General features: G+C 44.2%; 1 protein-coding gene across 2 annotated transcripts in view; it reads left to right on the forward strand.

The window, feature by feature from the left end:
• BICC1 (BicC family RNA binding protein 1) overlaps window positions 1-23,478 on the forward strand; it is a 259,900-nt gene that overhangs the window by 231,049 nt on the left and 5,373 nt on the right. The window contains exons 12-19 of one of the 2 annotated variants that reach the window (XM_040436564.1): window positions 1,993-2,189; window positions 10,490-10,622; window positions 10,864-11,020; window positions 11,100-11,259; window positions 15,316-15,355; window positions 17,023-17,177; window positions 19,250-19,403; window positions 21,117-21,277. In XM_040436564.1, the coding sequence (XP_040292498.1) occupies window positions 1,993-2,189; window positions 10,490-10,622; window positions 10,864-11,020; window positions 11,100-11,259; window positions 15,316-15,355; window positions 17,023-17,177; window positions 19,250-19,403; window positions 21,117-21,277 (1,157 nt within the window). The remainder of the gene's footprint in view (window positions 1-1,992; window positions 2,190-10,489; window positions 10,623-10,863; window positions 11,021-11,099; window positions 11,260-15,315; window positions 15,356-17,022; window positions 17,178-19,249; window positions 19,404-21,116; window positions 21,278-23,478) is intronic. The other variant, XM_040436565.1, reaches the window with a different exon arrangement.

The following is a 23,478-nucleotide window of genomic DNA, read 5'->3' on the forward strand; positions in this document are numbered from 1 at the left end:
TATTTTAGTGTTTTTTTTTTTTACTAACTTTTAGCCCCCTTAGGGACTAGAACCCTTGTCCTATTCCCCCTGATAGATCTCTATCAGGGTGAATAGGAGCTCACACTGTCCCTGCTGCCCTGTGCTTTGTGCACACAGCAGCAGGGAGCTGACTATGGCAGCCAGGGCTTCAATAGCGTCCTGGCTGCCTTGGTAACCGATCGGAGCCCCAGGCTTACACAGCTGGGGCTCCGATCGGAGGAGCAGGGGAGAGGGGACCCTGTGGCCACTGCCACCAATGAGTAATACTGGGTGGGTGGGGGCAGGGGCGCACTGCGCCACCAATGATTAATACTGGGGGGCTTGGGGGGGGGCGCACTGCGCCACCAATGAAGATAAGTCTCTCATTCATTCATATACAGGAGGCGGGAGCTGGCTGCAGAATGACATAGCCGGCTCCCGACCTCTATGAGCGATAGCTGCGGTCCGCGGCACCTGAGGAGTTAACTACCGCAGATCGCAGCTATCGCTCATAGAGGTCGGGAGCCGGCTATGTGATTCTGCAGCCAGCTCCCGCCTCCTGTATATGAATGAATGAAAGGCTTATCTTCATTGGTGGCGCAGCGGCCACAGCCCCTCCCCTCCTCTTATGTTCTCTCCTCTCATTGGCGGCAGTGGCAGCAGCAGCACAGGGGGAGGGAGACACTGCTTCCTTCTCCCCGGTGCTGCGGAGGGAACACAGAGTGCGCTGAGAGCAGCGCGTTCTGTGTTCCCAATAAGTTATCGGTATATCGGCAAAATAGATGCCGATACCGATAACGTTCAAAATCCTCAATATCGGCCGATAATATCGGCCAAACCGATAATCGGTCGATCCCTAATGTGGAATCCTTGCACAGTTTTTCTTGGATTTTTGGAGGATTCTACAACTATTAACATTTCACAATTGATTTATTTCATCCCTCCCAAAGAAAGAGCCTCAAAGGGGTAATTTTAGAAAATGCCCGATTGCATCTTTTAGGTCGGTATGGTCTAGAATCCATACGATGACTGGGGCAGTGTTACACATTTAAGATACAATCAGTTGACTGCATCCACATAAAATGTCTTTTTTACACTCCTACTGAATTCTTGTAATCTAAAACCTTAAGAAAAACGACATTATTGCCAACAAAATTGTAAAATTATATCGGGCAAAGATTAAAATTTTCTTTTTAAGTTCTCTTTACTTAACCCACAAATTCTAACCCAAATAAATTGCAGATTAATCCGGGTAGACGGTTTGACCTGCTTTTTGTTACTTCTGACAGATTCCTAAAGTTATGTGCTTTCCGTTCTGATCTGCCTCTGTGGCATTAGACATAATCACCGGTTGCTGTTCTAATCCATCCTGGGAAATATTTTTTTCTGACCAACATTGTCTTTAGAATGGAAAATCGCCTATAATTGCCAAAAAGGCTTGGACTCTAATGTACTATGAAAACAAGAGAATACTGTCTGAAACAGAATGGGTTGTTCTTAAGATGAGGCTTGGTTATTCTGTGGCTCCATTTGGCGGTTCAGTTTTTTTTTCTCTATATAAGATTAATTAAAGGGGTCTTAGTAAACTTTGAAAAAAGAGGTCCACGTCTTGTTGGCCTTTTCATTTAGGAGTAAGGGGGTAAAACCAGATTTTCTAAAATTGTATTCTGGAGATGTAAAAATCCATAGATTTTTCTCCTTTCTGTTCATTTTTGCCTCTTTCAATGTCACCCTTTCTAATTTTTTAACTGGCAGCAGAGTTACAAACATTACTACACAGTGACACAAAATCAAAGTTATTCATAGATGTTCTCTCATATTTTTCTAAAAGAATATGCACATCGCAAAACGATTTTCCCATGAAAAGTCAGACGAGGAGCAGGGAGGGCCTATCACAGGCGTGTGTTAATGGTGATGTAATAGGGGTTATGTTTACTTTCCTATGTTCTGATGATAGCACTTGATCATTATTTGATCATTTTTGTTCTCTAGGATTTTCTGCCATACCACATATGATGGTGCCATCTTCTGCACAAGCCACGTTAACTAGCTTTCTTCTATCTGGAGTGCCCAACTATGGTCAGAATACCCCATCTCCACCGCCTGGCTTGACCCCAGTTGATGTCCATATGAATGGAATGCACTCGGAATGCAAGAAAGTAGCATCTGCATTAAATGGTCATGTGAAGGTAGGTGCACACTAAATATTAACTTCTAGGAGAACTCCAGTAGTAGTCTTTAATTGCATTGACATCATTATCTCTGGGTTATGTGTATCTGCAATAGAGGTGGGCGATATAAACCATATACGATATCGCCATAAATTCGGGCAACGATCTAGATTTTAGCTATATTGCCATATCACGATAGATGGAGCGGTAGTGAATTGAAGAAGCTTCTCAATCTCCGCTCCGTGGCCTCCCAACTCTGCACCACGCTGCACCGGCCAGGGCCTTGCTGACGCTGTGTGTGACGTCAGGTCCCTCCCAGTGCATGCTAGGAAGAATTTGCGGTCAGTCTCCTGCGGACTCCATCAGCCAGCCGCGCACCCTGCAGGAAAGTTAAGTATATTAGCAGGGCCCTAATCTACCGGGGGTTGATGGCTATGGCATGGGGCTGATTGCGCTGGCTGGGGAACATGATGATGGTGGCAATGGCATGGGCCTGATGGTGCTGGCTGGGGGACATGATGATGGTGGCAATGGCATGGGGTTGATGGCGCTGGCTGTGGGACATGATGATGATGGTGGAAATGGCATGGGGCTGATGGCGCTGGCTAGGGGACATGGATTATATGGCAATGGCATGGGGCTGATGGCGCTGGCTAGGGGACATGGATGGTGGCAATGGAATGGGGCTGATGGCGCTGGCTAGGGGACATGGATGATATGGCAATGGCATGGGGCTGATGGCGCTGGCTGGGGGACATTGATGGTGGCAATGGAATGGGGCTGATGGCACTGGCTGGGGGACATGGTTGATTGCAATGGCATGGGGCTGATGGTGCTGGCTGGGGGACATGAATGATGGCAGGTGGCAATGGCATGGGGCTGATGGCGCTGGCTGGGGGACATGATGATGGTGGCAATGGCATGGGGCTGATGGCGCTGGCTGTGGGACATGATGGTGGCAATGGCATGGGGTTGATGGCGCTGGCTGTGGGACATGATGATGGTGGCAATGGCATGGGGCTGATGGCACTGGCTGGGGGACATGATGGTGGAAATGGCATGGAGCTGATGGCGCTGGCTAGGGAACATGGATTATATGGCAATGGCATGGGGCTGATGGCACTGGCTAGGGGACATGGATGGTGGCAATGGAATGGGGCTAATGGCGCTGGCTGGGGGACATGGATTATGGCAGATGGCATGGGGCTGATGGCGCCGGCTATTGGACATGATGGTGGCAATGGCATGGGGCTGATGGCGCTGGCTGGGGGACATGGATGATGGCACTAGCATGGATGATGGCACTAGCATGGGGCTGATGGCGCTGGCTGGGGGACATGGATGATGATGGCCATGTAATTTTTATACATACAGAAGAAAATAGTATATTGTGATATATCGTTATATCGCACATGCTTAAAATTATATTGCAATATAGATTTTAGGCCATATCGCCCAGCCCTAATCTGCAACTTGTTTTCTTCACTTTGGGGAACAGTTATGATGCGTAACTGCAGCCGAGCTGCTTCATCTGATCCTAGTCTAAGTTCCTGATCATGGTCTCGTGTAAGCGACAATAATCACAGCTACTGCCTACACCTAAAGTTATCTTTTGTCAGCTCAGCAGCACATCTTCCTGTGTGAATGGGGTGAGCTGCCGGCAATAATTGAGGAGAATATCTGAAGTCAGTTTTGCTTCAGTCTGCGCTGGTGCACATTTATCAAATATCGGAGGCTGTTTGATAAATTTGTCTTATACTTAACCACTTGCCGCCGTGCTAACGCCGAAAGGCGTCATTGCGGCGGCTCCCCCAGGCTACGCTAACGCCGATTTGGCGTCATCTCGCGTGAGCCGAGATTTCCTGTGAACGCGCGCACACAGGCGCGCGCGCTCACAGGAACGGAAGGTAAGAGAGTGGATCTCCAGCCTGCCAGCGGCGATCGTTCGCTGGCAGGCTGGAGATGTGTTTTTTTTAACCCCTAACAGGTATATTAGACGCTGTTTTGATAACAGCGTGTAATATACCTGCTACCTGGTCCTCTGGTGGTCCCCTTTGTTTGGATCGACCACCAGAGGACACAGGTAGCTCAGTAAAGTAGCACCAAGCACCACTACACTACACCCCCCCCCCCGTCACTTATTAACCCCTTATTAGCCCCTGATCACCCCATATAGACTCCCTGATCACCCCCCTGTCGGATTGATCGGATCCGCAAAACGCATACGGACGTCTGAATGGAGCCTTACAGGGGCGTGATCAATGACTGTGGTGATCACCCCATATAGACTCCCTGATCACCCCCCTGTCATTGATTACACCCCTGTCATTGATCAACCCCCTGTAAAGCTCCATTCAGATGTCCGCATGATTTTTACGGATCCACTGATAGATGGATCGGATCCGCAAAACGCATACGGACGTCTGAATGGAGCCTTACAGGGGCGTGATCAATGACTGTGGTGATCACCCCATATAGACTCCCTGATCACCCCCCTGTCATTGATTACCCCCCTGTCATTGATCAACCCCCTGTAAAGCTCCATTCAGATGTCCGCATGATTTTTACGGATCCACTGATAGATGGATCGGATCCGCAAAACGCATACGGACGTCTGAATGGAGCCTTACAGAGGCGTGATCAATGACTGTGGTGATCACCCCATATAGACTCCCTGATCACCCCCCTGTCATTGATTACCCCCCTGTCATTGATCACCCCCCTGTAAAGCTCCATTCAGATGTCCGCATGATTTTTACGGATCCACTGATAGATGGATCGGATCCGCAAAACACATACAGGCGTCTCCCTGGAGCCTTCCAGGGGGGGGTGATCACCCCATATAGACTCCCTGATCACCCCCCCTGTCATTGATCACCCCCCCCGTCAGGCTGCATTCAGATGTCCGTATGATTTTTACGGATCCACGGATACATGGATTGGATCCGCAAAACACATACGGACATCTGAATGGAGCCTTACAGGGGGGTGATCAATGACAGGGGGGTGATCACCCCATATAGACTCTCTGATCACCCCCCTGTCATTGATCACCCCCTTGTAAGGCTCCATTCAGACATTTTTTATGGCCCAAGTTAGCGGAATTATTATTTTTTTTTCTTACAAAGTCTCATATTCCACTAACTTGTGTCAAAAAATAAAATCTCACATGAACTCACCATACCCCTCACGGAATCCAAATGCGTAAATTTTTTTAGACATTTATATTCCAGACTTCTTCTCACGCTTTAGGGCCCCTGGAATGCCAGGGCAGTATGAATACCCCACATGTGACCCCATTTCGGAAAGAAGACACCCCAAGGTATTCCGTGAGGGGCATATTGAGTCCATGAAAGATTGAAATTTTTGTCCCAAGTTAGCGGAAAGGGAGACTTTGTGAGAAAAAAATAAAAAATATCAATTTCCGCTAACTTGTGCCAAAAAAAAAAAAATTCTATGAACTCGCCATGCCCCTCATTGAATACCTTGGGGTGTCTTCTTTCCAAAATGGGGTCACATGTGGGGTATTTATACTGCCCTGGCATTCTAGGGGCCCCAAAGCGTGAGAAGAAGTCTGGTATCCAAATGTCTAAAAATGCCCTCCTAAAAGGATTTTGGGCACCTTTGCGCATCTAGGCTGCAAAAAAGTGTCACACATCTGGTATCACCGTACTCAGGAGAAGTTGGGGAATGTGTTTTGGGGTGTCATTTTACATATACCCATGCTGGGTGAGAGAAATATCTTGGTCAAATGCCAACTTTGTATAAAAAAAATGGGAAAAGTTGTCTTTTGCCAAGATATTTCTCTCACCCAGCATGGGTATATGTAAAATGACACCCCAAAACACATTGCCCAACTTCTCCTGAATACGGCGATACCACATGTGTGACACTTTTTTGCAGCCTAGGTGGGCAAAGGGGCCCACATTCCAAAAAGCACCTTTAGGATTTCACAGGTCATTTACCTACTTACCACACATTAGGGCCCCTGGAAAATGCCAGGGCAGTATAACTACCCCACAAGTGACCCCATTTTGGAAAGAAGACACCCCAAGGTATTCCGTGAGGGGCATGGCGAGTTCCTAGAATTTTTTATTTTTTGTCACAAGTTAGTGGAAAATGATGATTATTTTTTTTTTTTTTTTTTTTTCTTACAAAGTCTCATATTCCACTAACTTGTGACAAAAAATAAAAACTTCCATGAACTCACTATGCCCATCAGCGAATACCTTGGGGTGTCTTCTTTCCAAAATGGGGTCACTTGTGGGGTAGTTATACTGCCCTGGCATTCTAGGGGCCCAAATGTGTGGTAAGTAGTTTGAAATCAAATTCTGTAAAAAATGACCAGTGAAATCCGAAAGGTGCTCTTTGGAATATGGGCCCCTTTGCCCACCTAGGCTGCAAAAAAGTGTCACACATCTGGTATCTCCGTATTCAGGAGAAGTTGGGGAATGTGTTTTGGGGTGTCATTTTACATATACCCATGCTGGGTGAGAGAAATATCTTGGCAAAAGACAACGTTTACCATTTTTTTATACAAAGTTGTCTTTTGCCAAGATATTTCTCTCACCCAGCATGGGTATATGTAAAATGACACCCCAAAACACATTCCCCAACTTCTCCTGAATACGGAGATACCACATGTGTGACACTTTTTTGCAGCCTAGGTGGGCAAAGGGGCCCACATTCCAAAGAGCACCTTTCGGATTTCACCAGCCATTTTTTACAGAATTTGATTTCAAACTCCTTACCACACATTTGGGCCCCTAGAATGCCAGGGCAGTATAACTACCCCACAAGTGACCCCATTTTGGAAAGAAGACTTCCCAAGGTATTCGCTGATGGGCATAGTGAGTTCATGGAAGTTTTTATTTTTTGTCACAAGTTAGTGGAATATGAGACTTTGTAAGAAAAAAAAATAATAAAAACAAAATCATCATTTTCCGCTAACTTGTGACTAGGGTTGTCCCGATACCACTTTTTTAGGACCGAGTACAAGTACCGATACTTTTTTTCAAGTAGTCACCGATACCGAATACCGATACTTTTTTTAAATGTCATGTGACCGTTTTGGGGGATCTGTGGATCTGTGGATGACGCACTGTCATGTGGGGGATCTGTGGATGGCACTGTTATGGGGGATCTGTGGATGGCACTGTTATGGGGGATCTGTGGATGGCACTGTTATGGGGGATCTGTGGATGGCACTGTTATGGGGGATCTGTGGATGGCACTGTTATGGGGGATCTGTGGATGGCGCTGTTATGGGGATCTGTGGATGGCACTGTTATGGGGATCTGTGGATGGCACTGTTATGGGGGATCTGTGGATGGCACTGTTATGGGGGATCTGTGGATGGCACTGTTATGGGGGATCTGTGGATGGTACTGCTATGGGGTGGGATATCTGTGGATGGCATTGTTATGGGGTGGGGGGATCTGAGGATGGCATTGTTATTTGGTGGGGGATCTGTGGATGGTGCTGTTATAGGGGATCTGTGGATGGAACTGTTATGGGGAGGATCTGTGGCTGACACTGCTATATGTCATCCACAGATCCCCCTCATAACAGTGTCCCCCAATACACCGGGCCCCGCCGCTCACCGAAGTATTTATAAACGTGAATCCTTATCCTGTTGTTAAGTTGAACTAACGCTGCCCTCTCTCATGTTCCCCTGTATCCCCACAGCACTTACTTAAGCTTCCATAGCAGGCAGAGCGGACGGCACCAGTAACGTCACTCACTGACGTCGCGCGTCTGCTCCGCCTGCATCACTCATAAAGTGGGCGGAGCAGGCGCTCTACGTCAGTGAGTGACGTTACTGGTGCCGTCCGCTCTGCCTGCTATGGAAGCTTAAGTAAGTGCTGTGGGGATACAGGGGAACAGGGGAGAGCGCAGCGTTAGTTCAACTTAACAACAGGATAAGGATTCACGTTTATAAATACTTCGGTGAGCGGCGGGGCCCCGCCCATAGTTACGCCCATAGTATTCTATTTATGTATCGGGGCGGGGTATCGGCGGCTGAGTACCGCCGAGAAAACTCGGAATCGGTCCCGATACCGATACTAGTATCGGTATCGGGACAACCCTACTTGTGACAAAAAATAAAAAGTTCTATGAACTCACTATGCCTATCACCGAATACCTTAGGGTGTCTACTTTCCGAAATGGGGTCATTTGTGGGGTGTTTGTACTGTCTGGCCATTGTAGAACCTCAGGAAACATGACAGGTGCTCAGAAAGTCAGAGCTCCTTCAAAAAGCGGAAATTCACATTTTTGTACCATAGTTTGTAAACGCTATAACTTTTACCAAACCATTTTTTTTTTTACCCAAACATTTTTTTTTTTATCAAAGACATGTAGAACAATAAATTTAGAGCAAAATTTATATATGGATGTCGTTTTTTTTTGCAAAATTTTACAACTGAAAGTGAAAAATGTCATTTTTTTGCAAAAAAATCGTTAAATTTCGATTAATAACAAAAAAGTAAAAATGTCAGCAGCAATGAAATACCACCAAATGAAAGCTCTATTAGTGAGAAGAAAAGGAGGTAAAATTCATTTGGGTGGTAAGTTGCATGACCGAGCAATAAACCGCTAAAGTTGTGGAGTGCCGATTTGTAAAAAGGGGCCTGGTCTTTAGGGGGGTATAAACCTGTGGTCCTTAAGTGGTTAAACCTAACACTTTTGTCTAGAAAAGCTCCTCCAGTTTTCCTACTCCACCCTCCTACTGGCGAGAGAGTGTCACTTTTTTTGCAACTTTTTAAATAACTCCATAAATCTGGAGTGAAACTCATAGCTAACCACAGGCATTTTTTTCCACCCACATTTCAAAACTGAAGTGAGTGGTGAAAAAATTCGAAAAGTTGCAAACTTTTTGCGCAAGCGAGCCCATTTTGCAACTTTTTAAGGCCCTGTCTTTACAAAAGAACGCTAAGTCTATGCGCAGATTGATTGAGTTCAACTATTAAGGGATAGCTGATTTGTATGTAACTTTGGGGTGGGTTCACATATGCGTTGTATATTCCGTTATACTGTTCCATGGGCACAAATAACGGTTCTGTCTTGTTCCATTATGTAAAACAGAAAAAAAAGTCCTGTCAACACGAGTTTTTTTCCCGTCTAACATAACCGAACAAGTCAGAACCATTATTTGTGCCCATAGAACTCTATTAGGACGGATCAAAACAGAATGCCTCTAAAGGGTTCAGTTTTGAATTCTGTCCTTAATTTCCATTATATTCCATCATAACCCTATTATAACGGAATATACATTGCAAATGTGAACCTACCCTCAATGTGTTCCTTTGGACAGCAGCTGTAGCTCAATAGTTAAAGCTGAAAGATCATGGTACAAAATGGCTGTGTGTAGCCTCAGCCTTAGGCCTCTTAGACACAACCGTATGACCTCCGAGACATACGGTCCGTGAGTGGGCCATATGTCCCAGAGCGGCATGGATCGTGTGCATTCATAAGATCATACGAGTGCAGGACAATTGTCCCGCGGGTGGCCCGCCGTGCACAGCATCATTGTAATCTGTGTGCTCCCATGCGTACGATCCATGCCGCTCCGGACATATGGCCCGCTCACAGACCGTATATCTTGGAGGGCATACGGTTGTGTGCATGAGGCCTTAGTCTGAAATGTACCTCATGTTTTATCACAGGTTTGCACTTTCTCATCCATACACTTTACCGGAGTCTTATTATATAAGGAAGTCGAGCTGGCATAGAGGCACGAAAAATTATATCTGCAGCTAAAGAATTGGAATTCTGCTTAGGCTAGTTTCACATCTGCAGCACAGAGCTCGGGCTGCCTGATCAGCAGAGAACAGCCTATTCTCTGCATTTTTGCCGGATCAATCGGGCCGGCGGGCATTCCGTTTGCATATCTCTGGCGGAACACCCTGCCGGAATACACGCCGCAGATGAGTAACTAGCCGTAAACAAAAAGTGATATTGCAGAATGAGAATCTAAAGTTTTTCTTTTCAGGAGTTGCCTCTATCGGCCAGGGTTGTCTTCACTCTGGCTGACTTGGCCCATCCATGTATTACATGGTTAGACATTCCTTTGACTTTCTGGCAATCGTGGGAAATATACAGCTTCGCCTGATTGCAGGGGTTTAGACAATCCACTGATCATCAGGACAGTCCCTTTAAGTTGACATATGTCCCTAAAATGTAGTCACCCCTTTCTGCTCCAGAAGATATAAATGGTTTGGGTGTTGTACTGTTGTTTTCCTGCATTTAGTGTTTGATACGAAGTGTCTCTCTTTCTTGTGCACTGAACTGTTCTAATACAACCTTCAATGTTGCAGTCGACAAACATGAAATATGGCACAATATCTGCATCATCTCTAGGAGACAAAGTGATGAACTCACACCTACCTGAATCATCTAGACAGTCAAACAACCGCAGCTCCCCCGACCAAACAAGCACAAAGTCAGAAGGTGGGGTCATAGTTTGTTACAGCTTCCTTTCATGTTCTTTATCCAATTGTAACTTCTGTATTGTTTGTTATATTTTATATATATTATGTTACTACTAGCAAGTCTTTACTTTGACCTAGCTGCAGAAAAATCTTTAAAATGCAAAGGATTTCCGAAGCCAACTAGAGATAAGACACCGGTCACACCACTACTATGCCGCAGTAGAAAATACTTGTTAATACAAGTTTTTATTGTTTTCTAGGATGTAATGATGCCTTTGTGGAAGTAGGAATGCCAAGAAGTCCATCACATTCAGCAAACACAAATGATCTTAAGCAAATGCTGAACTCGGCCAAAGCCCCCTGTACGAAGAGGCAGACGGTGGAATTATTACAAGGCACAAAGAACTCTCACTTACAGTAAGTTTGTGCTTTGGATATTTCTAAGACCCTAAATACATGAACCATGTTTGCAGAAATGTTTCTCCTTCTGTTATAGTAGTACAGAGCGGTTACTGTCTGATTCAGAGATGAGCTCTCCTGAAGGTCCCATCACTGACAAGAAGGCCCCAGGAAGTGAACGAGCAGCCGAACGAGCCGCACAGCAGAATTCAGAGAGGGTACGACTGAATTCACAGTCGTCATACACCAATATGCAGGTAATGATTAAATCGGAAGCGTCTCTTATATTTGGTAACACTGTGTGGGAAAAATTAAGCAAAACTAGTTCAAGGGAAAGTGACATTTATATGCTATGATAGCACTTACAGAGCAGGGTTGTCTTGAGAGGTGACCCTTTTAAAGGGGTTGTGCTAAGTTTGAAAGTTATCCCCTATCCACAGAATATAGGGGGATTGTGAGGGTCCAACCACCGGAACCCGCACCACTCCTGAGAGCAGTGGTCCCATGTTCTTGTCCTGATGGAGATAGCCTAGTACATTGCTCCAACGGTCCCAGAGAGGAGTGGAGCGGCCTGGTGCACATGAAATCCACAGCAATTTCCACTGCAAAAAACATGTAATACGTGCATTTTTTTGTCGTGGATCAGCAGTAAAATCTGCACAGGCTTTATACTGTATTTTGAGTTGTGTGGATATACCCTTACATTAGGCTGTGGACCATCTGAAGTATTTACATTGTCACATTCAACGTCTCCCCTTAACCGTTCATCCAATACATCGAATATACACTGCTCAAAAAAATAAAGGGAACACAAAAATAACACATCCTAGATCTGAGTTAATTAAATATTCTTCTGAAATACTTTGTTCTTTACACAGTTGAATGTGCTTACAACAAAATCACACAAAAATAAAAAAATGGAAATCAAAATTTTCAACCCATGGAGGTCTGGATTTGGAGTCGCACTCAAAATTAAAGTGGAAAAACACACTACAGGCTGATCCAACTTTGATATAATGTCCTTAAAACAAGTCAAAATGAGGCTCAGTAGTGTGTGTGGCCTCCACGTGCCTGTATGACCTCCCTACACCGCCTGTGCATGCTCCTGATGAGGTGGCGGACGGTCTCCTGAGGGATCTCCTCCCAGACCTGGACTAAAGCATCTGCCAACTCCTGGACAGTCTGTGGTGCAACGTGACGTTGGTGGATAGAGCGAGACATGAAGTCCCAGATGTGCTCAATTGGATTCAGTTCTGGGGAACGGGCGGGCCAGTCCATAGCATCAATGCCTTTGTCTTGCAGGAACTGCTGACACACTCCAGCCACATGAGGTCTAGCATTGTCTTGCATTAGGAGGAACCCAGGGCCAACCGCACCAGCATATGGTCTCACAAGGGGTCTGAGGATCTCATCTTGGTACCTAATGGCAGTCAGGCTCCCTCTGGTGAGCACATGGAGGGCTGTGCGGCCCTCCAAAGAAATGCCACCCAACACCATTACTGACCCAATGCCAAACCGGTCATGCTGGAGGCTGTTGCAGTCAGCAGAACGTTCTCCACGGCGTCTCCAGACCCTGTCACGTCTGTCACATGTGCTCAGTGTGAACCTGCTTTCATCTGTGAAGAGCACAGGGCGCCAGTGGCGAATTTGCCAATCTTGGTGTTCTCTGGCAAATGCCAAACGTCCTGCACGGTGTTGGGCTGTAAGCACAACCCCCACCTGTGGACGTCGGGCCCTCATATCACCCTCATGGAGTCTGTTTCTGACCATTTGAGCAGACACATGCACATTTGTCGCCTGCTGGAGGTCATTTTGCAGGGCTCTGGCAGTGCTCCTCTTGTTCCTCCTTGCACAAAGGCGGAGGTAGCGGTCCTGCTGCTGGGTTGTTGCCCTCCTACGGCCTCCTCCACGCCTCCTGATGTACTGGCCTGTCTCCTGGTAGCACCTCCATGCTCTGGACACTACGCTGACAGACACAGCAAACCTTCTTGCCACAGTTCGCATTGATGTGCCATCCTGGATAAGCTGCACTACCTGAGCCACTTGTGTGGGTTGTAGACTCCGTCTCATGCTACCACTAGAGTGAAAGCACCACCAGCATTCAAAGGTGACCAAAACATCAGCCAGGAAGCATAGGAACTGAGAAGTGATCTGTGGTCACCACCTGCAGAACCACTCCTTTATTGGGGGTGTCTTGCTAATTGCCTATAATTTCCACCTGTTGTCTATCCCATTTGCACAACAGCATGTGAAATTGATTGTCACTCAGTGTTGCTTCCTAAGTGGACAGTTTGATTTCACAGAAGTGTGATTGACTTGGAGTTACATTGTGTTGTTTAGGTGTTCCCTTTATTTTTGTGAGCAGTGTATTTGGCTCAATTTTGGCATATTTTAAAATGTAGTAAATCTCCCCCAGTGTGGTCATTAATATATGGTATTGTACTAAATAGTCCTTAAAAAAAAAACAATGGAAAACTGAATTTTAGAAACGTCTGCAAATTTTAAAAAAAGGAAAAATTAAAATTTCGCATGGACAGAAGTATTCAGACCCATTGCTAGGACACTTGAAATTTAGCTCTATGGGTCCTTATTTCTTGCCTATCTTTGAGATGTTTTCTACTCCTTGATTGAAGTCCACATGTGCTAAATCTTCTTGATTGGACATGATTTGGAAAGACACATTGCTGTCTATATATAAGGTCTCACAGCTGAAAATGCGTATCCGAGCAAACACCAAGCCATGGCGAGGAAAGAACTGCCTGTAGAGATCAGAGACATGATTGTGTGGAGGCACCGATCTAGAGAAGGGTAAAAAAAATTCTGCTGCACTTAAATTTTCCAAGAGCAGAGTAACTTCCATAATTCTTATGGGGGCAGGGGAAAGCCATGGTAAGAGGGGTGAACAAGAAACCAATGGTCACTTTGGCTGAGCCCCAAAGATCCTGTGTGCAGATCGGAGAAACATCCAAAAGGTCATCCATCACTGCAGCACTCCACCAATCTGGACTTAATGGCAGAGTGCCCAGAAAAAAAGCCTCTCCTCAGTAAAAAAAGACACATGAAAGTTTGCTAAAAAGCACCTGAACGACTCTCAGACTGTGAGAAACAAGATTCCCTTGCCTGATGAAACAGATATTGGACTTTCTGGCCCTAAGCACACAGCCAAGACAGCACAGAAGTGACTTGGGGACAACTCTATGAACGTCCTTGAGTGGCCCAGCCAGAGCCCTGACTTGAATACAATTGAACGTCTCTCAAGAGACCTGATATTGGCTGTTGCTTGACGATCCCCTTCCAACCTGACAGACATTGAGATGACCTGCAGAGAAGAATGGCAGAAAATCCCCAAATCTAGGTGTGCAACCTTGTGGCATCATACCCAAGAAGACTGGAGACTCTAAATGCTGCCAAAGATGTGTCAACCAAGTCCTGAATAAAGGGTCTGAATACTATCAATCAAATATTTTAGTTTTTCCTTTTCAATAAATTAGCAGAGATTTCTAACATTAACCAGAGATTTATTCTCATTATGGGGTATTGAGAGCAGAATGATGGGGGGGGAAACGTGAACTTTTTATTTAATTTAAAGAGGACTTGTCACAGCTGCTGACACATCTGTTTTAAATGCTACTTGCACCCCCATGTAATAATAATTCTGGAGCATCTATTCTTATGACTCTACAAAGTACCATTTCTTTATTATTTCTAGTAGAAGTTATGAATGAATTGCTAGCAGTCTGCAGTAACGGTACAGAGGGGAGGTAACCAGTTGGGGGCGTGTACCTGCACAGACTGACTTTATCCAGTCATTGCTGCTATTGTCAGACTGTGCAGGTACCCCCCCCCCCCCCCCCCCAACTGGTTACCACCCTTCTCTACCCTTACTGCAGACTGCTAGCAATTCATTCATAACTTCTAGTAGAAATAATACATTTATATCACAACATAGTCATAAGAACAGATGCTTCAGGATTGTCATTATATGGGGAATACATGTAGCTATTAAAACAGCCATGCCAGGAATGGTGACTTGTTTTCTTGAAGCATAAGGCTGCAACATAACAAAATGTGAAAAAAAAAAGTGAAAGGGTCTGAAGACTGTCTAAATTCTCTGTGCGTGTGTGTATATGTATGTATATATTTAGTGTATATATTAGAGAGAGGACAGTATGTTAAGGCCCTGCACTGAGTCCATCTACTGGAGTGCCCACAGCTACCGCTACAATTTTTTTTTTTAAATAGACGTAAACGGTCATAATTTTCTGATATTCCTTGTTTCTTTTGTAATTCTGTATATGTACTTCTATCAACAGGCTTATGACTATGAACAAAAGAAGTTGTTAGCGACAAAAGGTATGTAGCGTCAATGGTTTTCCCCCTTTGATTTGGTTCTCCGGGAATTAAGAAAATGAAAATATTTAAATATTACTTTATTATAAATATATTCCCAAGTACTTTTCATGAATTATAATGGCTTATTTTGTCTAGGGGGCAATCATTAGGAGAAATAAAATGGCTGCCGTCCTATTAGTACACACAGAACCTGTCCTAATCGCACAGGAGGACAAGTTACCTCAGAACACTCTTCTCTCTGCTCTACTTGTCAGGGATTATGATCTTATATACAGGTGAATCTCTTTGGGAATGGAGATGATGAGGAGACCTCAGGATTGTGGCATGTGGCTAATAAGAAGCAGCATTTGTATGCAGTCTCTATTACCACAGTCTGTCCTGTCCTTTCTCTCTGTACTAAATTCCCCAGAGATCTGCTGTATTCAGGACCATAATCCCTGGCAAGCAGAGCAGAGAGGAGGATGAGGCAGCTCTTTTAGCTCAGTGTTCTGAAGTTACTTGTCCTCCTGTGTGATTAGAACAGGTTTTGTGTGTACGAATAGGACAGCGGCCATTTTGTTTCCCCTGATGATTGCTCCCCTGACATAACGAGCCATTATAACGAATGAAAGGTATTTGGGAATATATTTGTAATAAAGTAATATTAAAGTATTTTAATTTTCTTAATTCCCGGAGAACCCCTTTTAATGACCTGTACATTTTGGGTACAATAGTGCAGCAAAACAAATGTATATACATATCTTACACATAAAATCATACTTGCATAGCAGGGCTGGCACTACGTTGGATGGTGTCCTATGTGTCACCTTTTACCCTAGCGTGTACTATCTAGAGTGTGCAAAAAGCCATATTATACCGTCTCTGATTATCAGTGCCATACACTGTGGTTCCAAAATAACAGTATCGTACATTATTCAAACAACACTTCCATGCAGTTTCCTAAAAAAATAAAAATCAATGCTATATTCTTACACTATATATCTACTTCCGCAAGGAAATAATTGATCCACCCTGGTGACTACACAGGTCACTCACCCAGAAGACCAGCCCCGTCTATAAACATACGGTTGTAGGTCGTTTATCTTCAGCTGTATGAGAAGATGCAGACTACCCCTTTAAGTTGTACCATTATTGATTTCACAGTTTCCATGTTTGTTTATTGAATAATAGTGTTTTTTATGCCCTTAGTATCCTATGCGTTAGGCCCTATATACACGACCATATCCATTTTGCGGTCCACAAATTGTGAATGCAGTCTGTGTGCCATCCACATTTTATTTGCAGACCCATTGTTTTCAATAGGTCCATGGTGTGCATTTTGCAGACATAGTCTGTCTTTTTGTGAAAGGGACATACGAACGCGGAAAGCACACAAATGATCTGCGTGCTTTCTGCATCCACGTGTCCATTCGGCAAAAAAAAGAGAACATGTCCTTTGCTTGTCTAGAAAATGCAGGCCACAGACCCATTGAAGAAAAAGGGTCTGCAGATATTGTGGATGCAACACAGACCCCATTAGTATTTTGCGGATCTGTGCTTTACAGACCACAAAACTGATACGTTCGTGTGCATGAGGCCTTAATTTGTGTTTATTATGAATGTAGTGAAGTATTTGGGCTCGCTCGATTTAGAAAGGGTGAAAAACCTCTTTCCCTTTCCCACTTCAGCTATGTTGAAGAAACCAGTTGTGACAGAAGTGAGGACACCAACAAACACCTGGAGTGGACTGGGCTTCTCAAAATCTATGCCTGCAGAAACCATTAAAGAATTAAGAAGAGCTAACCATGTGTCATACAAGCCGACCATGAGTACGACATACGAGGTATTTCATTCAAGTCAGGGTTTAGCACTCACAGCATCGTCCTGCCAAACTTCATTTTTATTGTCTTTGCTTCAGTGGTGACATTTTCAGCGTGCCATGAGTCGATGTAGTTTCTGCTATGGTACTCATGGAAAATCTAAGTCATGCTAATATCCCAACTGTAATAAAGTTCTTCCTGCTCCCACATGTTCAGCGATCAACCTTGGTAGCCAGGACATCTTTCTGTATTTCTTCTTTTTAGCACGTAGTCCATAAAGAATGAGATATAAAGTTAAGTATGTTTAACTCATATGTGACACTGTGCAGAGAAGTAGTGTGATGTGCCCATCCCTTTACCTGTAGTCATAGGCATCAGTCCGTTGAAAACAACATCCTCTGTTAAGATTGAAGATTTGTTTAATCTGCCAATTAAAGGAGTTTTCCAGGACTAACATATTGCTGACCTATCCATATGTCCAATATGAGATTGGTCACGGTCTGACACTGGGCTCCGATCAGCTGCTGCCAGAGATGGAACACCATAAAGCCATACACTGTGTAGTGGCTGTTTTTGGGTACCACAGCTCAGCTCCCATCAACTTGAATATGGAGTGGTGGCGTTCCGGCTCCGTATACTGTTAAATTCTTGAATCTGTAGCTGCCGGTTGATGTGGTGCCAATTGTCAGAACTCCACCAATCTCATATTAATGACCTATGGATAGGTCATCAGTATGTTGCTCCTGGAAAGCCCCCTTTTAGCTGGCCATAACACATTTGTCAGACGAACCCATACATTTTTGTGAGATTTTCCATTTATCTGTATTGGAGCCTTCCGACTAGCCGCTGTTGGTTTTCAACATGCCATTGTTCTCATAGGAGGAAACAGCAGCACCATGTAATGTTAAAATTCCCTTCTAAGAGATTCCTCTGCCAAAATGATCAGATCACTAGAGTTTCACTAGTTGGGCCCGTGTCTATTAACTAATCGACAGCTGTCGTAATTTAGTGTCATGGTTGTCCAACTTCTAAAGAGAGTTTGTCGGTGTTTTTGACCATGCAGAATGACTCATAGCACTAGGTAGGGGCTAGATAGAGTGAGACAAATGTAAGTTTTCTGGATCTTTTATTAGGAGTAGTTTGAATGTGAACTTTTATTCTGCCAGGTACTGCTTCTGCAAGTGCCCAGGAGGTGGAGCTTCACTGGGACATGCGCTCTGCATTAAGCTGCCTCATGGCCCCTCCCCTCTGCTGTGAGTGACAGCTGTAGCATCCAACCAGAAAATCAATTGAGAGCGGAGGGGTTGGGAGCATCTTACTGCAGAGAGCACTTCACAGAAAAGCTCTGCCACAGTTCACCTGTAGGAGTAGAACTAGTAGAAACAAGCTTCATATTCGCACTACTCCTGATGATAAAATCTCCACAAAAGGTATATTTGTCCAGCTCTCCCCAACTGCTGCTTAGCGTTGTCACCCTGGTGTAGGACCATGATTTCTGTCTGACCCATAGTCTTGCAGAATCGTGCCCCTTTGTACCTTGAATGGTGATCTGCTTGATGATAGTTCCCAGAATGCAACTTTGTAAACCCAACAAGAAAAACACCATGTATAGCTATTTAACATTTATTTATTGTATAGCCAATGCTACTGTGAAGCTTCGCAAACATAACTTTTTACAGCCAGGAATTAAAGAGCTGAAGATTCTGTTCTCCTCAGCTATGAATGATAACTAAATCATGTATTAACCCTGAGAGCTATAATTATATGGAAGAGGGCATCAAATATATTGTAAGGCATGCATATTGGGTTCCCGTCAAGTACAGCCTTATGTGCGATCAGCAGGAAATTATCATTACAGCGTATGTTCTCCAGTTGTGTTATACAATGTGTTCAGTTATATCCAGTGCACATAAAACTGAGGAAAACATAATCCTAGCCTAGGAAGAATGCGAGAATTTCTGTATATCCCACATGTAAGGGGTCACGTATAGTCTCATCAATCTGCCCTATCGTAACTGTGTCCCTGCTTTGTTAGTGGTGCTGTCATTCTTGTATGAGATATGTGACGTTCATGCTGAATTCTCTGTTTTTTAAGGCCCCCTCCATGTCTCTCTCTCGGTCAAACAGTCGAGAACAACTCGGAAATAGTAGCGACTCTGATAACTGGAGGGACAGGAATGGGATCGACTCATCTCATAACGACTACTCATCATCTATTGGAAGCCCCAAGAGGAAGCAGAATAAATCTGGTAAGAACCATGTATCCTGCAGGCACTGCCTGGATTATATTTTCTAGGGGTTTGCACATGATAAAATATAAAGACTCCAACAGATGAGCAGATTACTGTAGTCTGCCGTTTCTAGATATCGATTTCCAGACCATTATAAATCCTGTTTTTTACAGGAACTCATCTTTTTGAATGTAAACTTGTTAGATATGTATTTGTTACCCTATAAGGCGCACCTAGGTTTTAGAGGAGAAAAAACGATTTTTTTTTATCAGACCTCAGCTCAAACCCCCAATCAGACCTCCACTGATAATCGGACCTCCGATCAGACCTCCATTGATAATCAGACCTGGCATCACACAGCGTGAAGTCACAGAGCACACCTACGTCCTCACACAGTGCGCAGGTCACAGCACAGCGTTGCTAGCAGAAAACCAGTGAGCGGCGAGTACAGCCAGCACAAAGAGCGCTGTATTCACTGCTCCCCGATCCAGCTGTACTGATGAGCGCTTCCATAATGGAGGCACTCATTAGTATTCACCTTACAAGACACACTGACATTTTCCCTTTTTGGGGGGGAAGGGGTGCGTCTTATAAGGCAAAAATATAGTTTATAATGCACATCACTGGAAAGTGTTAATGGACATGTCTGTAGATAAAGTGTATAATCAGCTTGTTCTGATGTCAGAACATGGCAATTATACTGAGGTGAACAGTGCCACAAGGCTTGTCTGCTGCCCTCTAGCATAGGAAGAGGACATTACAGTAGAGGACTAATAAAACATCACAGTCCAGACAAATTGTGGCTCCCCTTGCATCGTAGCAAGATGTAGCAATATTCCACCCCATTGTAAAAAGAGCCTATTCTTGTCCGCAAAACAGCATGGCATCTGTGTGCTGTCCGCATATTTTGCGGCCTCAAAATAAGGTTGTGTGCATGAGGCCTAGGTGACTTGCCCGGTATTGTTTTTAACTCGTCTGTTCCTTGTGTTTTATGGTCTATTTCTTAAAGTGGATCTGTCCGCTTAATATTTATAAGGGCAGCATATTATAGCTACAGGTCCGTGGCACTGGTAGCCAAAATGGCACAAAAATGATTGTTGTGCTGTGTGACTACTAGCAGCATTGTAAGAATACAGGGGGCTCATAATATGCGGTCTTCTAGCCAGAATTTGCAGTGCATTTCTTACAGGGAACTGCTTTACATTTTGTGCACTTGAAGCCTGAACATGTAAACTAAGGGGCAGATTTACCAAGATTTGCGCTTTTGGTGCCGGTCTTGGTATCCCCTGCGCTTCTGGTTGATGCTCTTAATTTATGATGAGGGGCAGGCCTGGTCATAATGTAGGCGCATCCTCCAGCAGTCCGTGCGCCTAAACAGAAAATTGGCATAAATAAAGTTAAATTTGTCGCTGCTGTGGTCCACACTCCCTTGCCACACCCTGTTTTTGGAAAATGGCGAGGGCAGCACAAAAAAACTACCTTTTGCAACTTTTTGTTTTTTTAAGTTGCGAACACATGTTTGCAACTTCTTAAGGCCACTTTTCTTGCGCAGGGAGATGATAAATCTTATCCTATATTCCCTTTACCATGTTATAATATTATAACATGGTAAAGGGAATATCGGATGAGATTTATCATCTCCCCGCGCAAGAAAAGTGTTATAACTTGTATTGATTCTGGATGTTAAGTGAACCTACATTAACCTCATTGTCCCTCTGCCATACTCCACAGCAGAGCACTATCTGAGCAGCAGCAATTACATGGACTGCATCTCCTCTCTAACTGGAAGCAATGGATGTAATCTGAATAGTTCCTACAAAGGTTCTGATCTCCCTGAACTGTTCAGCAAGCTTGGACTGGGGAAGTATACTGACATCTTCCAGCAACAAGAGGTCAGTCTGTTTCCAGATATGTTGTATTATGCAAGTGTAATGACCTCTCACTTCAGCCCACTGGGGTTGCTTTGCGTAATAATTCCATCACGGTTCATGAGGAATGATGTCTTCTTGAAGGTATGCTCTATTCACTGTAGCACACTGTGAAATGTTTATGCAGACACACTGAAAAGTTTAGCCAGTTTCTGGCAATTGATTATCTGGATATGAGTTTTTATTTCATTTTTTTGTGACCTCAGTTGAAGAAATCTTATTTGTGAACATACGGTAACTACTGCCATCGTCTGATATTAAAGGGGTTCTGCAGTTTGTTTAAACTGATGATCTATCCTCTGGATAGATCCAGGGCTGTGGAGTCGGAGTCGGGGGAAATTTTGGGTACCTGGAGTCGGCAAATAATGCACCGACTCCGACTCCTACTAAATTTAGATTTGAATAAATAAAAACAAGTTTAAATGTCCCAATTCACAAAAAGTTATAATTAATGACTTCTCTACTGTAAGAATAAAGACCAATGCATGCAGTGCCTCACGTAACCGCAAAACGAACACGTAAAGTGACCGTGAAGAAGCATGCTTTTCATGTGCTTCACTATATGGCACGCAACGCACAATTAGGAGCTGCAATACTTATACTTTCCATAGTGTTGTGTTCTGCTTTTACAGGGAACGCAGCGTCCATGTGTAACCTAGCCTCTCACTGATAAGGGATTAAATAAATGTTTTTTGCAGGACTAGAGAGTGAGACACTTGTATAAGTGAAGGGAATGGAGGGCCAATAGTTCAAGACTGAAGCTGTAAACCATTGGAAAAACTGCTGTCATTTAGCTAAGGCTATAAAAACTTGTAAACTCCGATTGTTAGCTTAAACTTTAAACATGACTATGGGATTCTCCTAGGAAAATCATGTTTTAGAATAAATGCCCCGTCCTGGATCCTCCCACTGCCCTATCTTCAGCAGCAGATAAGCACACAAAGGAGAAAGCAGCTTCCCAGCCAGTAGTCCTGTGGTAGGTTGCGTTTCTTTCCCTCAAGGAATGTATAAAATACATTCGCATATTAATACAGAGGAGTCGGAGTCGGAAGTACATAAAACTGAGGAGTCGGAACATTTATCTACCGACTCCACAGCCCTGGATAGATCATCAGCATCTGATCGGCGGGGATCCGACACGCGGGACCCCCGCCGATCAGCTGTTTGAGAAGGTAGCGGCGTTTGCAGTAGTGCCGCAGCCTTCTTGCAGCTTTCCCTATGTACAGCGCTGTGCTTGGTGACCATGGAGAAGGCGTGTTGCTCACAGGAACACCGGTGCCTTCTTAAACAGCTGATCGCAGGAGTCCCGGGTGTCCATCAATCAGATATGTCATCGGTGTTGCAAATGGCCTAGTCTGAAAGTGCTTAAGTAGCATATTAGGAAATTGCTACAAATTCAAAGTGTTCACCAAGTGCTACACGCAACTGAAACTTTAAAATTTGGTTGACAGCTATGTAAGGTGTATGTCCACCTTTAGAGATCCAGGAGGCTGCGATTAGTGAAGTGGTTTGGAGAGTTTTTACATTGGGGAGTGGGTTTAGCTGTTGTACTTGCTGGGGGCATAAAAAAGAAGCGGCCCCCTGTAAAACTGTGGTGGCTTAGCATGGTGAAAACCTCCAGTATCCAGGTTGTTCTCTCAATGTCCTAGATCTACATAGGGACCCACTGAAACAACTCCTCATATGTTTCCTTACTTGGACTTCTGTGGGTTGGACACAGGAGTGGTTATTAGTTTATTTTTAAAAAAATTTAAGCTGTGTTTTTCCCACAAAATTGCAGAACTAGTATCCAATTGTTAAATTAGAAAATCCATGCATAATCTGAATTTAATAAACACAGGCTATAGGACAGCTGGCATTCTGTAGGTGTATAGAGGATAATATACCGTTTTATTGGAGATGTATATTTGAGTTGGACGCCAGAGTAGTACAATGCCTGCCTCAACAGTTAGATTTATGCCCCAGTTATAATAATCAAAGAGCGTAACAATAATTATTACTGTTCCATAACTGTGTCCGCTTTCAGATATGTACATTTTTACCTTATTGGTCAGAAGTAGGGATCGACCGATTTATCGTAGTTACCGATATTATCGGCCGATATTCATGATTTTTTAAGTTATCAGTATCTGCATCTAACCTTGCCGATAATGCGTCCAGCGTGC

Source organism: Bufo bufo, chromosome 6, assembly GCF_905171765.1.
Source record: "Bufo bufo chromosome 6, aBufBuf1.1, whole genome shotgun sequence".
In the NCBI taxonomy this organism is placed as follows: Eukaryota; Metazoa; Chordata; class Amphibia; order Anura; family Bufonidae; genus Bufo; species Bufo bufo.